Source organism: Rutilus rutilus (assembly GCF_951802725.1).
Source record: "Rutilus rutilus genome assembly, chromosome: 9".
Lineage (NCBI taxonomy): Eukaryota > Metazoa > Chordata > Actinopteri > Cypriniformes > Leuciscidae > Rutilus > Rutilus rutilus.
Genome location: NC_140223.1, coordinates 36,218,294 through 36,241,336, shown reverse-complemented (window position 1 = coordinate 36,241,336; position 23,043 = coordinate 36,218,294). Strand labels below are relative to the sequence as shown.

Below are 23,043 nucleotides of genomic sequence, written 5' to 3'. Positions count from 1 at the left end.
CGATTCACGGCAGTTGTGCGACGCCTCTGGGTAGCTGCTGTAATCCCGCAGTTTAAGTCATATTTGTTTTTAGCAGATTCTCCGTCTCTCAATGCTGCTGAACGAGTCTTTGATGGCCGTGTTTAATTCATGGCAGCCTTGCACAAACAGATATTGTGCCGAGCGGTGCTATGAAAGATTAAACAGTGCTAATTTTGTTTGATAATCACACACAACTGTGCTTCTGTCCCAGTGTGCCATGCCGGGCGGTCAGGAGGACAGGGCTTTCGGGTATAGGAGATCTGTTCCAGACATGTTCATCTCGGCTGTCTGCACGATTCTTTCTGAATGTGCGCTCTGGTGGGATTTGCATAAGTACATGCAGAGAGGACACAGTCACTGTTAAAAGCACAGTTTGATCAAACCAAATAGCTGGAGGCAAGATTGTAATTAGATCAGCCCGAGGCAGTTAAGAACTTCTTTATGAAAACATGCGGCCAAAGTCATTTTTCATTCTTTTTATGGGAATTGAGATAAGCCTCAGTGAGTGTTTGGAAGAAAAAATAGCTTAAAGGTGAAGTGAGTCGTTGCAGTGCCACTAGCAACACTAACAATAATTGTTATGAAATAAATACAGTAATAACTGAGCTGTAGAGCACCTCTCCTAAATAAGCTGCACTCTTTCACAGTCTTAATTATAAGTTCATTACTTACAATTAATGGATGGGAGTCTTGAAATCATCATCATCATCATCATTATTATTATTATTATTAGTATTATTATTAAAGTAATTCAATTTTTTGGAAGGTGAAGGTAAACCAGGCCAGGTATTTCTCTTAAAACTATAATTGAGTTGTTAATGCACATCTTTTTTTATGTACCCTCATAATGTTTAATCAAAATAACTTTCCCTCCTCTTGCAGCTCATCTCTTCTCTGATGATGCGTTTACTGGCACGAGGGCGGGGTCAACCTGTCACTCACATGAGATTGACCAATAGCAAACACAACCATCCAATCAATTCCAGATGGACAAAATCAAGTCCCGCCTTATATTTTTTCTTGTTTGAGAAGCCATTTAACTTGTGATATTATGTCACAATAGGGAAGACTTATCGGGACTTCAATATTAGAAAACACCACAGGATTTACAGTGTGTGAACCATTTGTTACCCTAAAGAGTTCTAGTATTTTGCTACATTTATAATAGTATTAATAATAAACTTTATTTAAATAGCATTTTTAAAGCTGCATGACACAAAGTAATTTACAAAACTAAAAAGGACATAAAGAAACTTTACAAAATATACAATCAGGTAAACGTAATAAAACAAATAAAACAAAAAAATTCAAAACACACAAAAATACTTCATAAAGCAAGTCTATGCAAATATGTTTTTAATGAGACTTAAAAACATGAGATTCCATGGATCTAATATCAATCTTAAAATCAATACTAAAATGAATTGGTGGCCGGTGTTATGAAGCTAAAACTGGAGTAATATGATTAAAAGACCTAGTTCGTGTCAGCAATCTACCAGCGGCATTTTCTACTAAATTGAAATGTGGTAAAGTGTGTTGATTTAAAGTAGAAAACACCTTATTAAGAGCTTACTCAATCTGACTTTTATTAGAGCCCTGACCGATTATCAGTATTTAAAAGCAGAAAATTACAATCCATCCAATTATATCCAATATATCTGCTTTTAAGCACATTTTAAGCTAGTCTGATCATTGGATCACAGTGATAAGTATAACTGTAAATCATCTACATAGCAGTGAAACTTTAAATGATGTTTCTGGATAACGGATCCAAGAGGAAACATATAAATTGAAAACAAAATTGGTCCTAACAGTGAGCCCTGTGGAACACCACAAATTATTGAAGAAGGGAAGGATAAATCATCTCCATCTGACACTAAAAATATTCTATTTAACAAATAAGAACCAAACCATCTGTTTAATGTATCAATTAGGATTGAATGATTCAACAGTATTAAAAGGTGCAGTCAGAACTAGCAATATTAAAACAGAGCATCTCTGCCATCAGTACATCACTTCTGCACTATGGGTTTCTCTGTTTTTTGTTATTTTTTCTTTTTATTGTATGTACGTTGATTAAGAGATCTGAAAAAGAAAAGATTTTTGGCTTGTTTTTCTTTTCCTAAAGGTAATTTTGATGTTATAATTTTATGTGGGGGAAAAAGCCCACAATGGCAAATCCATGATACATTGTCATACATTGTGTACTTGAAAAGCCTCTCATTGTGTATATATATATATATAAAAAAAAATTTCTGTTTACAATATTTGCAAAGTTTACAATGCTTGACCTCCTCCACATCACTTTAACATACACTGTAAAAAATTCAACCGTGATTTTTACGGTAAAAAACTTTACCGTCAAAAATACGGTAGCAACGTTATTGGTTTTACAGACTTAACTTAAAATTTACAGTAATAAACCGTATTTTATTATCTGATATAATGTGAATTTACCATCCTATTGAACTATTAATATCTGTTTTGTACCATTGTAATACACTGATAACCACCAATCACAGCAGTGATGAGAGTCACATGGTCAATCAAAGCTCATCACAAGCAGCTCTTCCACAAAAAAGTTAATACTAATTTATAAAAGCTGCATAGTGTCATTCACACAAACATTAAACACCATCATGGTAACACATGAAATTTAAAAAATGCAATAAACATTAATTTAACAACATTAAATGTAACATAAAACCCTAATGTACATAACTGATTAGAAAAAATGAAAAAAATAAACTATGAAGAAACAGTTATTTCAACAAAAATACATCAAATGTGAAGTGTCACACAGGGAATTGTGGGAATGCAATGAGTTGTTCTTTTTCACTTTCAAAAACTGTAAATTTAACGGTATTTTACAGCAAAATTACATTAAATGTACCGTTAGATCTATCACAGTTATTTACCGTATATAGTACGGAAACTTTCTGTTAACCAATTAACAGTTTTTCACTGTAGCATTTTTACAGTCTTTTACCGTTAAAATTATGATAATTTTTTACAGTGTAGAAAATTCAGCATTGTACAATTGTGTCTGCTTGAATTAGGAAAGACATCTCTGAAACTGTTTGTCATAATATAATTAAAATGAGCAATAAAATCAAATGCAGTGATTGTATAGCAGAGATTTTGTTTCTTTAGCTCAAATCACACTATATTTTTCAGGCTGATCCAGCAAATGTGCATGTGCACTTAAGAGTAAATAAACAGCCATTACTTCCATCAAAAGGCAAAAGGCTATTTTAAATGACAATCTGGACTTCTATTCACACAGCTGCCATGATAAGCATTTGATTTCTCCATTTCTTTTCTTTTTCTTTTTTTTCTGTGAGTGGTCACTCTCCTCTCCCCATATAATGTTGACACGTTTCACCCTAGAAATGGTTTGCTGTCTCCGCACATTAAACCAGGATACAAAAAAAGTGCTCGCTTCACATTAACAGGGATGCTGATGAGGTCTAGATCAAGTGAGCTGTAGTTTCATCCAAATGAAGAAATATTAACCTGCACAGCTAACAAGATGGAGTCCAAGTACATAGAGATTGATAGATTTCCTCTGTGTGCTCTCTCACGTCAGCTTGATTCTGATTTGGTGAGGTAATCGCATAGAAATTAACGCAGATTGCGCATAATTGATCCTGCTGGCTGTAATTAAGCACTAACAAGCTACATTGCAAAGGAAGTGCACACTGCCAATAACACTGTACCTCAATAAAACATGATAGTGGTTGCAGATATGGTGTGTGTTTGAGTGGTAGAGAGACTGACAGATGAAAGAAGAGAATAAACATATGGCTGGAGCATTGTCTCTGTTTCATGCAGGGAAGAGGGGTTGCGGACAGTTTCAGAGTCTTTCATCTTGAACAACATGCTCTGGGAAAGCGTGGGGCATTGTGAATTTTATGTGAAGTATTTCAAAGGCCTCGTAGCGCTGCGGCTGATACTTGTCAGTTTCAGTGGCTGTGCTGTTCGGAATAGTGAGGAATGGTGACTAATTGTTACTCACTCAGATTTGTTTCTCAGTCTTAGCTCGTTTTTTCTTAATTCATCAGTCCAAATAAAATTTCGTCAGTAGAATGTTTAAAGTAGACCATCAAAATAAAGTGTAACCCTCATTTTTATTTAGTTTAATTTGGTAGGACTACTAAAGTAAATAAAACAAAAAATTACCAAAAACTGCACGGACAAAAAAAAAAAAAAAAAAAACACAACAAAATGACTAAAAACTTTTAAATTAAAGAAGAAACTATGAGAAAATTATTCAAAATATTATATATTGTAATATAGTTCAAAAATAAATGATAGCATCTCAGTGTTAAAAATAAAAAATAACACCGCTCATCAATTATTAAATTGTTACTGTAGTAAAAACAGTAAGTTATGCATAATTACATTTAACTAACCCTAAACCAAACCCTAACCCTAGATCTTTTTATATAGGAAGTAGATTACTCAGTACTTAAATGTTTAATCACACTGTACACCTTAAATTAAAGTGTAACCTATAATTGTTTTACACTAATAATTAATAAATAATGTAATTCAATATATTTGAGAAATTACTATAAAAAATTATTTTAATTTCAATTTAAGAGTAATATTGCACAACCTTGAGTGCTTACTGCAGAATATTAAGAACACACATTTTCTTTTTTTTTTAATCTTTTTTTTATATATTGCATATCCTTCCACTTTATATATAAATATAGACCCTGACATAACAGAATGTTGCTATGCAACCCAAAAAATTTTCAGCCATTGTTCAAATTGCAGCTTTAAATGAACATCGCTGCATTTTATTGTATTAAAATGAAACTGACCACATCAAACCTCTACAAAACACTATTGACTTTAAATGTTTGAGTCATGAAGAAGAAAATGTCACTGTATAATGAATCACAGGCCTGAAGTGTTAAATATTCATGGCGAATGCTGTGTGGAAATGAGCGATAAAAAGGTTTGGGATTCTGCCAAACCAAATGGAAGAAGAAAAAAGACCAATGGGAGCTCTGTATAAACAGCAGTGGTTTAATGGTGCGAATCTAACGCAGGCCAATTAAAATGCAGGCAGAGAGCATGGGGGTGGGCCTCCATTCATTTGAGGGGAAATTGAGGTTGAAATTAGGCATTGTGTGACCACGTGGCCTGCACAGTGCCTGGACCAGTAGCAGCTTTCATTAACTCTTGGCCAACTCTTGGTACTGGCAAAGAGAGAAAATGGGTAAACCTGTAAATCCAGCTACAAATTGCTTCGTTTTGAGTCTTCAAGCTCAGAGAGTGGCCTGTGGTCGGGTTTCACTTGCCGTTGGTAAGTTCTTATTTAAATTGGTACGTAAAGTCCATACTAGAAGCTTGGTAAATACTATCTAGTAACTGTACTTTATTTGGTTGCACGATTTGTTCTTAAAGTCTCCCTGTAGTCAATAATTGTATCCCTTTAAACTCATATTTGATCACCAAAATTACATATTTAAATGTTTTTTTCCTTGGAAATAAAAGTCTTCATGCCTTAAAATAGCTTGAATGTAACTCTGCACCCTTGCCTCATTTAGTATACGCGGTTCTATGAATATGCAAATGAGCCCCGCCTCCACTCACTCACACCAGCTCAGAGATCCACTTGTTAACGATCACACGTTGATCTGATTGGTTACAAGGTAGTTTGTGACGTCAGAAACACCAGCGATTTCAAACCGCGTTTTTGAGTTTTTGAGGTTCACTGCAGTTTTAAGGAGAAAATACATTGGTGTTGACATGAATTTGCACATGGTTTGTCTTAAAGCATATTAAACCCCACATAGACATAAACAACATTAAAAGCTGGATTTTCACCACTGGGTGGTGCCATACTGTAGCTAGTAGGTCATACGCTCTCGTAGAAGTAATGCTCAGTCGCATAATAAAATGTTTACACTCAATGAGCCAATATAGCAGCCTTCAAATACGTGAACAGAAGTTTACATGTTTATTCTTTATTGTAATTTTTTTTTTTGCCTCACGTAACTAATGCTGAAAATATTTTTACATTGAAATACACTATTTTATCATTAATATGACATCAGCTGGTTTTTATATGTAAATAACTGATTGTAAATAACATCCAGAAACTGTATTTAAAATGAATAAAAAAGACTGATGCACACAGAGGTGTGCGCTGTTTAGGTCGGGTTCACATCAATATTGATAACTATAAAGTTAACTATAATGATAACTAGCATCCACATCAACATACAATATCGTTCTGTCTATGAGCTTGCTGCAGTTTTGTTGTCTGCCGCTTTAAAAAATGCTCGAGCTCTTGAAAGCAGGATGGATTCTGATTGGCTGTCAATGTTTTAATTATTCATCAGCTGTTCTTAAAGTGATTCCAATGATATTGTTTCTTTGTGTTCGAATGGAGTGCAGAACATTTAGTGTAAATATACTGTAAAATATTCATACTGTAAAGTAAATTTCACCAAATATTTGTTTGTGCTCCGCATTGTTTGGGGACCATTGTGATGTTAGCATAGACTGTAATAAAATATATACGTAGTGTCCGTGGCATTACCCGTAGGTTTCTGAAGAGCATTTTTGAAGCCGGCCGTCGCCATCTTGTCGGGTAACCGTAAAAGGGGAAAAAAGGCAGGATTAGCTGAGGTGACGTGACAGCTAACAGACAGCAGACAAACGGCTAGTAGTGACATCAGCGGCAAATCACCTGTCACTCAAGTGGCCACGCCCGTAATTATGCAGAACTTTAAGGCTTAATACAATTTAAATGGATAAGTTATAGGAAAAAAATCACTCCCCTCACAGTTGTCATGAAGGGCAAAATTAGCTAGACCAAAATCACTTTTTGTACCCGGCTGTAAAAAAAAAAAATTCTGCTGTAAAGTTGGGCAGTCTATGGGATTGACTTTCTTTTGGAGCCTGGATGTCTCTAGCGGCCAGTTGATGAATTGCAGTTTAAGTCACTTCCGTGTTGGTTTCAAGAGAGAGACAGGAAGGTTGCCCGCTTGGTTGTTATTTTAGCAGCATGCTAACATCAAACTCCACTGGAATCAGCAGTAGGTGAATGGTGAGCTTCGAGTGAGGAGCACTATTATGTTCAAGAGTGACCTCAAATCAGTCACTTCCAGATTCCAGGACAGTTTGGATACGGCCTTCAAAGGTTGCTTCCCACGTAGGCAGTGAAAAGCGTGGCATCTCACTTGATTTTGGAACAGACCATGTTAATCCCCAGAGGGGAAGCTGCATTCCTCCAGCTGTTGTATGATTCTGAAAGTGACCTTTGCTTAATGTCACACATCACAGAGTTTAATATCACTCCTTGACTATATGCCATGACATAGGAATCTGTTGTTTTTTGCTTCCTTTCCCTCATTTACGGTTGCTTCAGACCCCATTTGATCTTATGAAAATCTAAGGCTCCATCAAAAGATATTTTTGCTCACGGTAATTATCACATGTTGAGAAGGAGTGGAGGACTAATCGTCTGGAAAGGAAAGAAAAGGAAATGGTTTCTAGAGGAGCTGTAGCTGAAGGCTACAGTAGAGCATGGCTGCAGAAATAAACTCTTCAATTAAAATTAAGTCAATTTTTACAGGCTTTTTTTCTGGTTTTGTAATGGAGCTGACCCCATGTCTTGTCAAACTAATCTACTGATAAAGTGTGTTCCTTGAGCTCATTAGTAAGACCTGGGGAAGTTTGAGTAACTACAGTACATGAATCTAATTTACAAAGAACAAAGATTTCAAGTGCAGCAAAATTAAGTGTCAGTCCACATTGTGTGTCAGTGTATGAGACCAAGGGCTAAAGTTACAGAGAGTATGTTTTTCCGAATATACTCTCATTAAGCAGCCAAGAAATACAGTGTCAGAGTTTGATGTTAGAAGATGGCGAGCCCAAAAAGACAGTCTTAAAAATGCTAACAGTCAAAGAAAAACTTAACGCGGTCCTAAAAGCGCCAACTTCGAAGAAACAGACAGGCAAGTGTGTCAGTACGTAGCCGAAAAAAGAAATGAGGGGCTGCCCATAACCAGAGCCATCATCCAGCTGAAGGCACTGGAAATCACCAAAGAGCTGAACTTACCTACCAGCGAGGCCCATCATTTCTTATTTCGGCTACGTACTGACACGCTTGCCTGTCAATATCCTCGAAGCGGCCGCTAAGAATGATGCGGCGTAATGTATTAGCGCTTGCTCTCCAACTTTTGGGAGAAACTGCTGTCTTTTCAGCACTGTGATCGGCCTAAGGAAAAAAACAACATTTGCATCCCCTGGATCAGATCATGCGGATCAAACACCTGTTTTTGACATGCCAGCATCTGTCACTGTACATAAAAAAGTGAGATATCAGTCACAGTAAAATCTATTAAATGAGAATTTCAGGTTATTTTTATGGTAGCTATGCCATAATGTGTTTTTTTTTTTTTTTTTTTCAGAATGTGATTGTTGTTGGTACATTTTACCAGTGTTTACCATATTTTAAATACAAATATAAAAAAATTGAATATGAAAAATTTGGTTTAGTCTTCAAAAAGCCTTTTTTTTTTAAAAGGTATATCTTGAAAAAGGCGGGTCGTCTTATATTCAGGGTTGTCTTATGTGCGAAACAATACTGTATTAACAGATTGCATCAGCGGGGACCCTCAATTGGCATTAAAAAATAATGAGACATGAGAAATTAGCAATGAAAAGCCGTTGACACAGTTATTTTTGCACATGACCAGACCTTATTGCATATGCCCTTGTACCTGTTAGACCACGGACGGTAATTAAAAGAATCATGCAATGTGATTTAATAAGGTTTGCGGTTGTCAGTTGAGTGATATTTGTGTCATTATTTACTGCCCCCCTTCAAAATCCTAAATATTCTCTTATATTAATTTTAATCACGGAATGTTATAGTGCTGTATTGAAGACATATTGAATAGACATTGAATTGAATAGACATTGAATCTTAGCAATATACATGTAAAATCATGACTAGAGTGTAGGATGACTATTCATTAGGGGTGTGACGGTACACAGAATTCACGGTTCGGTACGTACCTCGGTTTTGGGGTTACAATTCGATATGAGTTCGGTACAACAGGAAAAAGCAATGCTAGGTTTCTTTTCATTTATTTTGAACAGATAGTGGTGCAAATTACAGTTTGTTCCACCTAGTGGCACCTAGACTGCAGTCTTTAGCGCCCTTGTTAGCGCGCTTACCTCCCATTCCAGAGAACATTGGTTCTAGTCCTGCTCGGAGCGGGGCAAGTAGGACCGGAGGGGTTACAATGGTGCCGTGACCCGGATGGGAGTGAGGTTTAGGGGGGTGAGTGGAACGGAGGCCAGCTAGTGAGAGCTGTGCAGGTAAACCTCACTCCCCTGCATTTAAGAGGTGCACTAGCTACTGTTGTCTTTAGAGTCCTTGTTAGCACTCCCATGCCGGGGAGACGCTGGTTCGAGTCCTGTTTGGAGCAGTGCGAGTAGGACCCGGAGGTGTTACACTAACAGGGTAATTAATAGAGGCTATAGAAACTGCATCCCTCTACCCTTTTCCTCCAACACGGTTCCAGTGCGGGTTCCCAGGCTTTGCCCGTTCTCGAACCGTTCTGCACATTTCCACTGCAGAAAAGGGGGTTCCAGGCCAGAAAGATCAGTTGACCTCTGACCCTAAAAACTTGCTGGTCTCAAAAAGAGATAGGGAGAGGAGGTGGAGAAATGCTGGCGCTGTCTCGTTGAGCAATGTAATAACGTTGCAATACATTGCTCTTTACATCTAAATATATAAAACTATGGGGAGTGAGTGAATTAACGGTTCCAGTTTATCTCTGAACTATACAGATGAGAGTACCGGCAGTTTATGCCAGCTGCCGATTCACTAGAATCAATCCCAGTACTGTAAACAGCAAAACAAGTGTCACACTGATAAACAACATTTAGTAGTGTTACGTACCCGTTCGTTCGCGACAGGCTCTAGTTCACCTGGCCGAGAACAGGATCTGGCTCCAGAACGCGAACCATTATGGTTAAAAAGGGGTAGCTCACCACCCTACCCCAACTTCTTGGTGATTTAACGATTGTTCAGAGAGATGTTGGTGAATGTTGAAGGAAGAGGCTGCCGAACAGTAAGGTACAAGAGGGAGATAAAGCTCTTGGGAAAATGATCGCATCAATCAGGTAGCGGGCTCACAGCAGATCTGGAAATAGCCAAGCTCTTGTCAGACAGACAGCAGCTGGCCAGGGAGATGGACATGCCCTCAGGCTGCAGGTAGGGTTTAACAAGCTCCAGCATAATGAAGCCATGTGTGTCATTTAATTTCACCTCCTCTCGACATACACAAACGCATACCCTCAGTTTGCCTCTGTTTGGGCCTGCTATGATGCTCTTTCTTTGGTGAAGTGTGTAATTTCTGCACTATTAGAAGCAAACAATGGAATGGCAATAATACTCCCCCATCTGGCATTCATTGGCAGATCAGAACCCTAAAAATCATGCCATTGGCTAAGTCAGTGTTGCTGTGCGTTTCCCATACAGCAACATAACTCACTGCTTGACCACCATAGATCAGCGATTCACCGTTTACTGAAACCATAGTCCAACGAATATTTGCAAACATCATTGCAAACTTGTGTGGTTGGAACAACAGCTCTCGACCTGTGGTTAGAAGAATAGCTCGATCATAATCAAGAACAGATGCATTACAACTATACATTTATCGAAACCCACAATAAATCAAACATCAAAAAAGCCAAATGGCTGTGAAAAACTGTTAAGTCGTCCTCAGATGGGATGTTCATTACAGCAACATTTAGAAATGACGTTGTGGAAAAGCTGTATTGAAACCGCATGTATTCAGGAGTAAAACATACTCCATTTACATACTTATTACATACTTACGTTAACTTTGTTAATGTGATTTAAAAAAATAACGGCTTTCTGTTGTTTATGTAAATTAACTATAATAATCTGACATTTTGCAATCTCTAATCGATTAATTAGTGAGATTAATCAATTAATATGAGATGGGTGAAAAACATATTTTTCAATGCTTTTGCACTATCTTGTGAAAGTATTTCATTCTCCTGAGAAACATTGCGTTCTGAAACATTTGCATTATATCGCAAAACATTCGCGTTCCCCTAAGAAACTTTGCGTTCACTCGCAAAGCATTCTCTCATAAAACTATTACGTTCCCCAAGAAACTTTGCGTTCACTCGCTAAACATTCTCTCGTAAAACTATTACGTTCCCCGAGAAACTTTGCGTTCACTCGTAAAACATTCTCTCGTAAAACTATTGCGTTCCCAAGAAACTTTGCGTTCACTCGCAAAACATTATCTCGTAAAACTATTGCGTTTCCCCAAGAAACTTTGCGTTCACTCGCAAAACATTCTCTCGTAAAACTATTACGTTCCCCAAGAAACTTTGCGTTCACTCGCAAAACATTCTCTCGTAAAACTATTGCGTTTCCCCAAGAAACTTTGCGTTCACTCGCAAAACATTCTCTCGTAAAACTATTGCGTTTCCCCAAGAAACTTTGCGTTCACTCGCAAAACATTATCTTGTAAAACTATTGCGTTTCCCCAAGAAACTTTGCGTTCACTCGCAAAACATTCTCTCGTAAAACTATTGCGTTTCCCCAAGAAACTTTGCGTTCACTCGCAAAACATTCTCTCGTAAAACTATTACGTTCCCCAAGAAACTTTGCGTTCACTCGCTAAACATTCTCTCGTAAAACTATTACGTTCCCCGAGAAACTTTGCGTTCACTCGTAAAACATTATCTCGTAAAACTATTGCATTCCCCAAGAAACTTTGCGTTCACTCGCAAAACATTCTCTCGTAAAACTATTGCGTTCCCAAGAAACTTTGCGTTCACTCGCAAAACATTATCTCGTAAAACTATTGCGTTTCCCCAAGAAACTTTGCGTTCACTCGCAAAACATTCTCTCGTAAAACTATTGCGTTTCCCCAAGAAACCTTGAGTTCACTCGCAAAACATTCTCTCGTAAAACTATTGCGTTCCCCGAGAAACTTTGCGTTCACTCGCAAAACATTCTCTCGTAAAACTATTGCGTTTCCCAAGAAACTTTGTGTTCACTCGCAAAACATTCTCTCGTAAAACTATTGCGTTTCCCCAAGAAACTTTGCGTTCACTCGCAAAACATTATCTTGTAAAACTATTGCGTTTCCCCAAGAAACTTTGCGTTCACTCGCAAAACATTCTCTCGTAAAACTATTGCGTTTCCCCAAGAAACTTTGCGTTCACTCGCAAAACATTCTCTCGTAAAACTATTACGTTCCCCAAGAAACTTTGCGTTCACTCGCTAAACATTCTCTCGTAAAACTATTACGTTCCCCGAGAAACTTTGCGTTCACTCGTAAAACATTATCTCGTAAAACTATTGCATTCCCCAAGAAACTTTGCGTTCACTCGCAAAACATTCTCTCGTAAAACTATTGCGTTCCCAAGAAACTTTGCGTTCACTCGCAAAACATTATCTCGTAAAACTATTGCGTTTCCCCAAGAAACTTTGCGTTCACTCGCAAAACATTCTCTCGTAAAACTATTGCGTTTCCCCAAGAAACCTTGAGTTCACTCGCAAAACATTCTCTCGTAAAACTATTGCGTTCCCCGAGAAACTTTGCGTTCACTCGCAAAACATTCTCTCGTAAAACTATTGCGTTTCCCAAGAAACTTTGTGTTCACTCGCAAAACATTCTCTCGTAAAACTATTGCGTTTCCCCAAGAAACCTTGAGTTCACTCGCAAAAGCACAGAAATCTTCTTCTCCCATCTCCCATTATTTCTATTCCAAAAATTTTGCAACGTTTCTTGGGGAACGATAAAGTTTTGCAAGAGAAATGTAATTTTCGCTTTTGGGAAACGCAGCCCTGGTTGGGAGGCTTGTAACTGGTGCTGCGGCACCACAGTGTTTACACTTAGTTGTTCCTGCATATGACAAAGAGCCACACGTCTTCTTATAGCAGCTCGTTTTGATGTGTGCATGTGAGCATTATGGGGGTTACAATGACGTTAGCTGTCATTGTGTCTCTCTAATAATGATAAATGGAACTTATTACATCAGTGTTAATTTCCCCTCCACAGATTGGTCTCAGATGCTGATACTTATCTGGCACTGATCGAATTGTACGAGTGTAATCGCTGAGAACAGACCCTATTAAAATCCGGGGCCTGTGCATCTGATATCAGCTCCTATTGGAGGTCTGATTAGTCATCATGCACTCTACCTGCTGACATGTCACTATTCTTCAAAAATGTTTTTCGCTGCCCTCAAATGTGCCAGCTGAAAACACAAGCATCTAGACCGATCATTTTCTAGACAACATATAAATTATACATTAATACCTACTCTACTATTTTACCCAATGCAACCATTCATTAATGTCACCATATCATACCAGTTTTTATAATTTCTTCAGCTAATTCATATTATTTCTCTATGACCCACATCTTCACAAACTCACAAATAGCCAATCCTCCAATTAATAATTTGTGCTGTAAAAGATATTGATCTCTTGACCTTGATAGAACTCAAAACTAAATTAAATCTGTTCATCATGTAAAGCAATGTCTCTTCAGAAGACTCAAATTAAACCGATTGATTCATTTTGATTTATGTATGTCATTGTCTTCATAAACTTTTTGAAGCTTGAAAGTTTTGTTGGAATGAACTTTCAAGTTTCATTAGAAATATCTTCATTTGTGTTTAAAAAATTAATATAAAAAGACTTATGGGTTTGCAACAACGTGAGTGAGTGACTGATGACAGAAGTTTAACGTTTTTTTTTTGTCTCTGTAATATAAATTTATGCCGGTGACATAATTTTGTTCTACAAAAGAGCAGCATTCACAGTACAGTTATTACAGTTAGCGTATTTCTTTTGTTCATATTTGCTCATGTCACAAATGCGATTATTACATTAATTAAAATTTTAAGGCAACATTAAAAAACACCACAGTATAAATGAGTTATGTGTGGAAGCTTGTTTCCGTTAGGTAACTGCAACTTTTTACGAGTTAAAAAAGTCAGAATTGTCAGAAATAAACTCGCAATTCTGAGGAAAAAGGTCAATTCTGAGGTCTTTTTTCCCATAGAATTGGACATTATAACGCACAATTGCGTGTTATATTCAGCCAGAATTGAGAATTGAGAATTTATATCTCGTAATCCTGACTTTATTACACGCAAATGCGACTTTATTTCACTCGATTCTGACTTTATCACATTCCCTAAGAATTGGACTTTATAACTCACAATTGCGTGTTTTAAAGTCAGAATTGAGAATTGAGAATTTATATCTCGTAATTCTGACTTTATTACACGCAAATGCGACTTTATTTCACTCGATTCTGACTTTATTACATTCCCTAAGAATTGGACTTTATAACTCACAATTGCGTGTTATAAAGTCAGAATTGCGAGTTTATTTCGTGCAATTGTGAGTTTATATCTCGCAATTCTGACTTTATAGCTCGCAATTCTGAGAAATAAAGTCAAAATTGCGAGATGTAAAATTTGCAATTATCTTTTAAAATGTTTTTTTTCTGTAGCGGAAACCAGCTTCCATAGTTATGTTATCCTACATGCTGTTTTTTAATTTTTTATGTCAGAACAATGACAAATATGATTCATTTTAAAAGAATTCAGCGTTGGCCTCAGTTGATTTTATAAAAAAAAAACAAAAAAACACACAGGTCTGATATTGTCTCATAAAATGTATGAATCATGAATCTTGAGTCAGCGCCGGTTATTTGTGGTGTATAGCAGATACGTTTTCTTTTAGCATATGCTATGTTGCGCTAAATGCCCATGCTTAGCGCAGCAGAATATCCTCTTGTCTCTTAACGCATTCGAGAGGACCCGGTTCACTAATTGAACTCATTTGATATAAATGTGTTAATTGCTCTCGTTGAGCAAGCGCTGTAATTGGGTCATGATTGCTCTTGCTCTCCTCTTCAGTGTGCACACTTCCGCTAATAATATCAATGAAACTATCATGAGAGCCGTGCTACTGAACACGGCTTTTTTATCGAATCGCTATAAATAAGGTAGCGTACCTGCCTTTGTCTCTTCTGTGAACAGGATTCTGGGATATCTGAGTTCTTCAGAATAAATTACAATTGATTATTGCTTGTGCGTTTAAACCCAGTGGCTCATTAGGCATTTTGATTTGTCTGAAATTCATCCTGTGTGCGCTTTTGAAGTACCAGCCCATAGAAGTGTGTTGTAATCCACTGGATTTGAAATTAATTTCAGCGCTCCCGCTTTCTTCCCACTTTCCCAGCATGCAGCAGAAATCTCCTGTTGTCAGTCCAGAGGCGACGGGCCTCTGAATTCATATTTTCAGTCTTTGAAGGAGACATACACTGCTTTCTAAACTCAGGCACCCTGCTGAGGCATTGTGGGAGCACAAGTTCTTCTGGCGATGTCTTGCACAGGTCCAGAAGCACTCGCTATGATGCCAGTATTCAATTAACAGTCATATATTTTGATTATTCCGATATATTGCAGCAGAAACATCGAGAGGTCACTTTTGGAATAAATTAAATTCAAGCTGAATTTTAAAAAAGCACATTTATTTTTCGTGTTGACCAACCTAGAATCCAAAGCAAATCGTGCAGAGAGAATGCAGTATCAGCCTCACTCCAGATGCATGATTATTTCATACGGCACATCATGCACAATGTATTTATCCTTTTGAAATATAGATGAATCATTTCTGTGGCTGCCGGTCATTTTTTTGCATGGTTTGCAACAAAATTAAATAATTTATGGAGGAAATATGAGAGGCCGTCTGTTTGCTTGAATGACACAAGAGAGTAAATGCAGCCCAAACAGTGGAGTCGTGGAACAGATGCGAGGGTTGAAATCGAGGGACCAAGTTTCTGTCTTTCCAACTTCATGAGCTTTCAGTTCATTTATGCACCCTGAACATTTTTCAGTGTCATTTTCAACAAATTTTGGAGATGCTCGTGAAGTGGAAAAGGTTATTGTGTTGTGTCTCGGTGCACTACTGGGGCTTCGCTGCAAATGAATTATTCATGCTAAGAATTGGAGAGGAGCGCTGGAAAAAGAGCAAAGAGCAAAGACAATGAAAGACAAAGGATTGGTGAGACAAATAAATGTGTGAATGCAACCACTTCATTGCTTAAACCAGTATTTGTTTAAACATTTTCTTTATGCAAAATACCTTGCTGTTGATTTTGCTTTAAAAGATTGACATGTCCTTTATGGGTTTTGTGAGATTTACCCATTTAGTCCTGAAACGTCCTCCTGGCACTTGTCTTGAAACTCCACGATCCCAGTATGGCAGGAGTGTGTGGTGAGCGGGTTGAGAAATCCAAGTCCAGGGTTAACCGGGAACTCTGACCTTAATCATCCCTGATTAGTGCTCTCATCCCCTCAGGAACAGGCAGTCTGGATCCTGGATTTAACATTGATTAGCTGGGAACATGTTGTCCAGCCTTCTGTCACCCACGTGGAGCGTCGGCAGACGACATTAAACTTATATATGTCGTTATTTGGTCAATTATCCGGAGTTGATGTTTAGATCATTTGTTTGTTTGTTTGTTTAGCAAACTGTGCGCGTCTTGTAAATGTATGCATTTTAATGGCCGTTTTGGTATTAGTAAAACACTGGCTGAATGTACTGTAATTGGTACTCTATGAAAGCAAAACATTTTTTACAACACACATAATAAAACATGATTTGTTGGTTTAACTTAAAAAAGTACATTGCAACCCAAAAAGAGATGTTGTATTAACACTTTTTTTTTTTTTTTTTTTGTGAATTAAAAATATTAAGACAACAAGGTTACATAGTTTTTAAGTTAAACCAACAAATCTTTTTTAACAGTGAAGGGACAGGGAATTCACATGGATATCTGTGGTAATTTGTATTGAATTTTATGGAAGCAAATTCAATAGTCATGACATGAGTCTCAAATAGGAAAAAAAAATATATGATTTCATTATTTTGTAATAATTTAAATGCATAATATTTTGCCTGCAAAATGTAGGTCTTTTCGATGCATGGTGAGGTACAGTATGCGAGCAAGTTCATTTGTAAAGCGCATTTCCCACACACAATTGTAGATTCAATTTCACTTTAAATAAATTCCTTTAGGTTGTAACATTGCTTTCCATATAGCGAAGTTTGAAGTACTTCGATACCACAGTAGAAACTACTAGCCTAACTAATAAAGTTCAATCAGTGAAAAGTAAAAAATAAAAAATACACTAATTACAAGCATAGATAAATACAATATAACAAAGTAAAAACAATTAAAATAAGGTCTAACAGTGATTTTCAGATACAGAAATGTAATAATTAAATGTAAATGTTATGTTGTATGATTAACATCAAAGACAGCAGCAGCAGGGATGTATAGGCTGCTGTCACTTTAAGAGGGAATGCATGGATCCAATATACTGATACACATCTGATTTCTTTCTCAACTGTTTACGTTCAGACATAAACTGACTGTATTTACAAGCATACTTGGGTATTTTGACATAATTCTGTGCCAGGGATGGAAATTAACTTTTTTGTCCACCGGCCACTGTGGCTGGTGGATTTCAAAATCTACCAGCCACTCAATGTTTTTACCAGCCACTTTCTTGTTTTTAACCGACAATGTGTAACTGCATGTGAAAATTAATACTACAAGATCTACAATACTTATGCAGTTTATTTAATCTCAAGTCTCAATGAAATACTGACATTTTCTCTTTCTCTCTTATATATATTTCTCTTTTTTACCTGGATGTGGCATTTGAATGATTCGTGGTCTTTTATGGCTTCCAGTTTTAGGTTTTTAGTCCCAACAATGAAACTAGGGCTGGGCGATATGGACCAAAAGTCATATCCCGATTATTTAGGCTGAATATCGATATACGATATATATATCCCGATATTTTTTCCGCAAAGTGAGAGCAAATGTTCAGTCAAAGTCAAATATGACATGTCACAAGTAGTTTTATTGAAACCGGCTATTTCCACACACACAAGTACTGTCCCCCTTTACTTATCATAAATTGTAAGAATATGACTAATAGTAAAGACTAGTACTAATAAATAAACATTAGGCCTATGCTAAAGCTATTAAATAGCAGTCCCAAACTAGTTTTTGTTAATACAATGTTGGTATGAGCCACTAGAGTCATTTAAAAATATAAAAAATAATACAAAGAAAAATAAAGTGGCATTTTGGGGTTAATATGGAAACGACAGTTACCATGGTGAATACACAATATTAACAATAACTGTTAATGAACCATGGAAACTGCTCCTGGTGAACAGAATGAAAATCATCCCTGCATTACTTTTATTTTGCGTAATTTAGAACGTAACGGCGTTGCATGCTCGTAGTTTATTTTGCACTTTATATACAGTGAGGCGATACACAGCGCGCGCCGCCATTTGCGCGTGCAATTGAAGAGTGTTCGCTACGAGAACAGGATAACGGCTGACGTGACAGGACAAGAAAGTCCGTTTTTCTGAGGTGAAAGACTTTATTTCAGCGTACACTTATGTCCTCTAAAAGTGTCCGCCGTCTGTGTGAAACAGTATATTTTTATTTACCCGCCACGGTGGCCGGTAGGTGAAGCGAGTTTACCCGCCACAACACAAAATCACCCGCATTTGGCTGGTGGCCGGTGCTAATTTCCATCCCTGTTCTGTGCGTATGTGTCCGTTCAAGCGCAAGGAGACGCGAAAGAGGAATCAATTCGGTGTTTGCGAGCAGTCTGAAACGCTGTGCGCACGGATAACAGCTTGTGATTCCCAAATTCAGTTGGAATGGTTTAAAATCGCTTGAATGCGTAAATTGCCAAGAAAAAAAAAACATGTGCAAGTGATAAACTTTCACTCTATGATGGTTAGACTTTGCAAATAATCCGCGAATCACCGTCCGATCCACCCCTAATGTTTATGGCTTTTATTATGTTTCTAAACATTTTGTTGTATTTACTGCCATTGTAAATGATTATGTATAATGGATTATTTATAAATGATTTTTGTGTTTTATTTTTTTCTCGACAATGCAATGGTGACCCGGCTTATTTTCTGGAAAAATATGGTAATACCATATGATTATCAGTAAAAAAAATTATTCTTTTCACTCTAGACAAGGTTTTCAAAGACACTGTGTGTACTCGTGCACACGGTTTGATATTTAATACATCCAAACAGTGTGTGTGGTGTCAAAATATGTGTGGTCATGTAAATGTGTTATCATGGAAATTCAACCGGTCGTGTAGCAATACTGTCTATTCTATTCTATTCTATTCTATTCTATTCTATTCTATTCTATTCTATTCTATTCTATTCTATTCTATTCCATTCCATTCCATTCCATTCTATTCCATTCCATTCCATTCTATATGTCAGATCAAAATGTCTTTCTTGAATTTGAACGTGTGCAAGCTCTCATACATGTTACTGAAACAGGGCCCACTTACAAAACACACCATGAAATAGCTGTGAAATTGTATGATCCTCAGTCCCACAACACAGCTCAGCTAATCTAAGAATCATGCTTGAATTTCCTTTCTAATTTTAACCTTTTGAAAACAACAGCGCACAGATGCATTTCCCCCAGTTTTTCCATTCGCACTGCTGGTAGCAGGTCTCAGACAACTGCATGTAAACTAGGAGCTATAACCCCCTCTAGGGTATCAAATCCTGGACTCTCATTTCTAACTAGGTCAATGCTTGCTATAGCTGCAGACTCTCTATTTCTCCTTTTCTGTCTGTCTCTCTCTCTTTCTCTCGCTCTCTTTTCAACCCCGGTGCACCACAAGATCCATTTCTCATCTCGTATGCATCAACATCACAGTAATTTGTGTCCATTTACACAGTCATTTGACTGTAAGCAATATAATCCTGAAAATAAATGAACGAGATTTCTCGAACTAACCGTCATAATTGCACCGTTTCTCTGGCCGCGTCTGTGTGAACTGTAAGAATGGCTGCAGTTGTTGAAAGCTTTTCTGTTTCGAGCTCTGGGCGACTGACTGAGCGATCAGCTCGGTTGCAAAACAGTCACGTCCGATAGTTCAATACTGCGCTCCCTCAGGTCTGCCAGCGCTGGCTTCAAAGAGACATCATGTGCGGATTCTCTTATCTTATAAAAGCCGTGAATGGTTTGCATGCGTTTGTTTTTGATGGAATATATAGGGTCAAATTACATATATGACTTTAATTGGGGTTATAGCAAGTCTAACCACAATATTTTGCTTTTTTTCTTCCAGGATCAAGATATCTTATTACATCCACGGGGGCCTTGTATATTCTGGATGTGCAGTCAGAGGACGCGGTGAATATTTATCGCTGTACCACGCGGCACCGATACACAGGGGAGACCAGACAGAGCAACAGTGCCCGACTGCTTTTATCAGGTGAGGGGCCTTTGTGTTGCTGACACGACTTCTCATAAATCAGAAGATGTACGCCAGGGCTTCATGATCTAGTCAAAAAAATCACATGCCAATTATTTACACATTTTGGGTGTAAAATTTAAACGGCAATACGTGTAAGAAGCAAGGCACGAGAGACTGTTCTACAGTATGATTTGAATATAGTCCAAAATATTGTTATATTTACTTCATTTTTTTAGACAGAATAATCATTTATATTCATTTTCCACTGATTTTCCGCGATCTGATGAGCCTGTGTTTTCACTTCTGCGATTGCCGGTTTGACTCAGAGGAAGATCATTCGCTGTACATATGCTGCACAGCTTCAGTTATATTTCGTTATGTTTTTTGTCAAAAATTCACTTAAGTTCATAAGAATTATTATAATTTTTTTTAGTAGTTGGATAAATGTATCAAAGCGATATGAATGGGAATGTCATGTAATGCCAGAATAAAGGCTAATAGTGGCTGAAAACAAATAAAATAATAATGAAGATTAGGTTTCATACCCGGCTGTGAACGGTTTGTTCGAGTGAGAACAATAGAAACATGAATGGGGCAGTTCGCCACACCAGACGTAGACAATAGACTACAAGGGAGCAGTATATTTTTTACTAGCCTTTTTTTAGTCTACTCTAAAAACACACATGACATGGTCTTAGAAAATGTTTCATAAAATTCATATGTTGGCATGTTATGGTGACACTTTACCTACAAATGATTTGTTTTTGCACAGTCAGATTGTATGAATTTATACCAAATCACGGATTCATATTATACTTAAACAGCAAAAATGATTTTCTTAATATTTTTGTCTTGTTTTCTATTACAAATATATACATTCGTAAATAAAGAGGAATGACTTTTGATATTAAGGGCCCTATTTTAACGATCTGAAATGCAAGTATCAAACGCGAAACGCAAGTAACTTTGTGGGCGGATCTCGCGCTGTTGCTATTAAACCGGCGGGATAAATGACTCTTGCGCCCGACGCAAATCTAAAATGGGTTGGTCTGAAGTAGCTTCATTACTCATAGGTGTGGTTTGGGCGTAACGTGAAATAAACGATGAATCAGAGCGTCATCTCACATTCCCTTTAAGAGCAGGCGCGCTTGTTCCATGGCGGATTGCTATTATAACGGCGGATTTGCCAGGCGCACGCCAGGAGCGGATCACAGCCGAGGAGACCGACGTTCTCGTCAGGGCCGTAAAACACAGAGAAGTGACATTGTATGAGGATGAGAGAAACCCACCCAAATTAGCTTCAGTTAAACAGGCGTATAATAATTTGGGTAATTGTGTAAGCTAGATTTATGCATATTTTTTCACATCTTCATGGACACAACAATGATTTCCCTCGTGTGGAATATTTTTCCTTGTAATAATGTATGATTTGCAAAAATGAAAACTGCTGCTTCTGTGTAGAATCAAAGTGCATGCACGTTGTGCACACGCTACATTGATTATGGCTTTAGACTAGGTTTTTCCTGGTCAGTGGCGGAATTGTTTTCTGAAACTGCAAAATAGCACCAGGGAACGTTTGCGCCGGAACACGCCTCCTCTTTACGCTGAACCCGGCCCCGGGAGCGCAAGTTAATTTCCTAATTTACTGACGTGCGTCTGTGGAGGGAAAAGTCTGCTGTGCGCGGGTGCAAAATAGGAATGATACATGCGTCGGTGTACAAAGTTAATTGCGCTGTGTGCAAGATAGGGCCCAATGTGCCAAAAGTAGTATGTCAGAATTAACAATACTCAAAAAAGAGTTACGTGCGCATTCGATTGGATGCACATTCGATGGACACTTTACTATCCCATGAGGCCACGGGAGAGGATTTGTGAATGGCAGTGAAGCGACGCAACTGACGCTGGTGATAATGACAAAATGGCAGATGTAGGTTTAATCCATAAAACATGCACAAGGTCAAATCCACAGAGTAATCAATCCAGATAATAATAAAAGGTCCAAGGCGCAGGAAAACAGGCAGAAGAACAAAACCATGACGAGGAAACCTGAGATAGCAATCAAAAATGCAGTGTAACTCTAACATGCAGCAAGACTTCGCAAAGAATGACTGAACACGCAGGGCTTAACGAGATAACACACAGGTGGAAGCAATCAGCACACGATGCATCATGGGAAATTAAGTTCATAATGCAATAAAGAAAGCAGGAGGAGGCAATACTAAATGAGACAAGGGTGTAGAGTTACATTCAAGCTATTTTAAGGCATGAAGACATTTTTTTTTTTTCAGGAAAAAATATTTAAATATGTAATTTTGGTGATCAAAGAAGAGTTTTAAGGGGTTTTAAATGTTATTTTAATCCACAACATCTCAGTTTGAGAGATGAGTTTGCTCTGACAGTTCCTGGTCAGTGGCGGAATTGTTTTCTAAACCTGCAAAATAGCACCAGGGAACGTTTGCGCCGGAACACGCCGCCTCTTTTCACTGAACCGCCCCCGGGAGCGCAAGTTCACTCCTTAGTTTACCGACGTGCGTCTGTGGAGGGAAAAGTCTGCTGTGCGCGGGTGCAAAATAGGAATGATACATGTGTCGGTGTACAAAGTCAATTGCGCTGGGTGCAAGATAGGGC

General features: G+C 37.7%; 1 protein-coding gene across 2 annotated transcripts in view; it reads left to right on the top strand.

Moving 5' to 3' along the window:
* Window positions 1-23,043, top strand: part of dscamb (Down syndrome cell adhesion molecule b) — a 175,642-nt gene that overhangs the window by 90,360 nt on the left and 62,239 nt on the right. For both annotated transcript variants that reach the window (XM_084419121.1, XM_084419120.1), the window contains exon 4: window positions 20,287-20,433. In XM_084419121.1, the coding sequence (XP_084275247.1) occupies window positions 20,287-20,433 (147 nt within the window). The remainder of the gene's footprint in view (window positions 1-20,286; window positions 20,434-23,043) is intronic.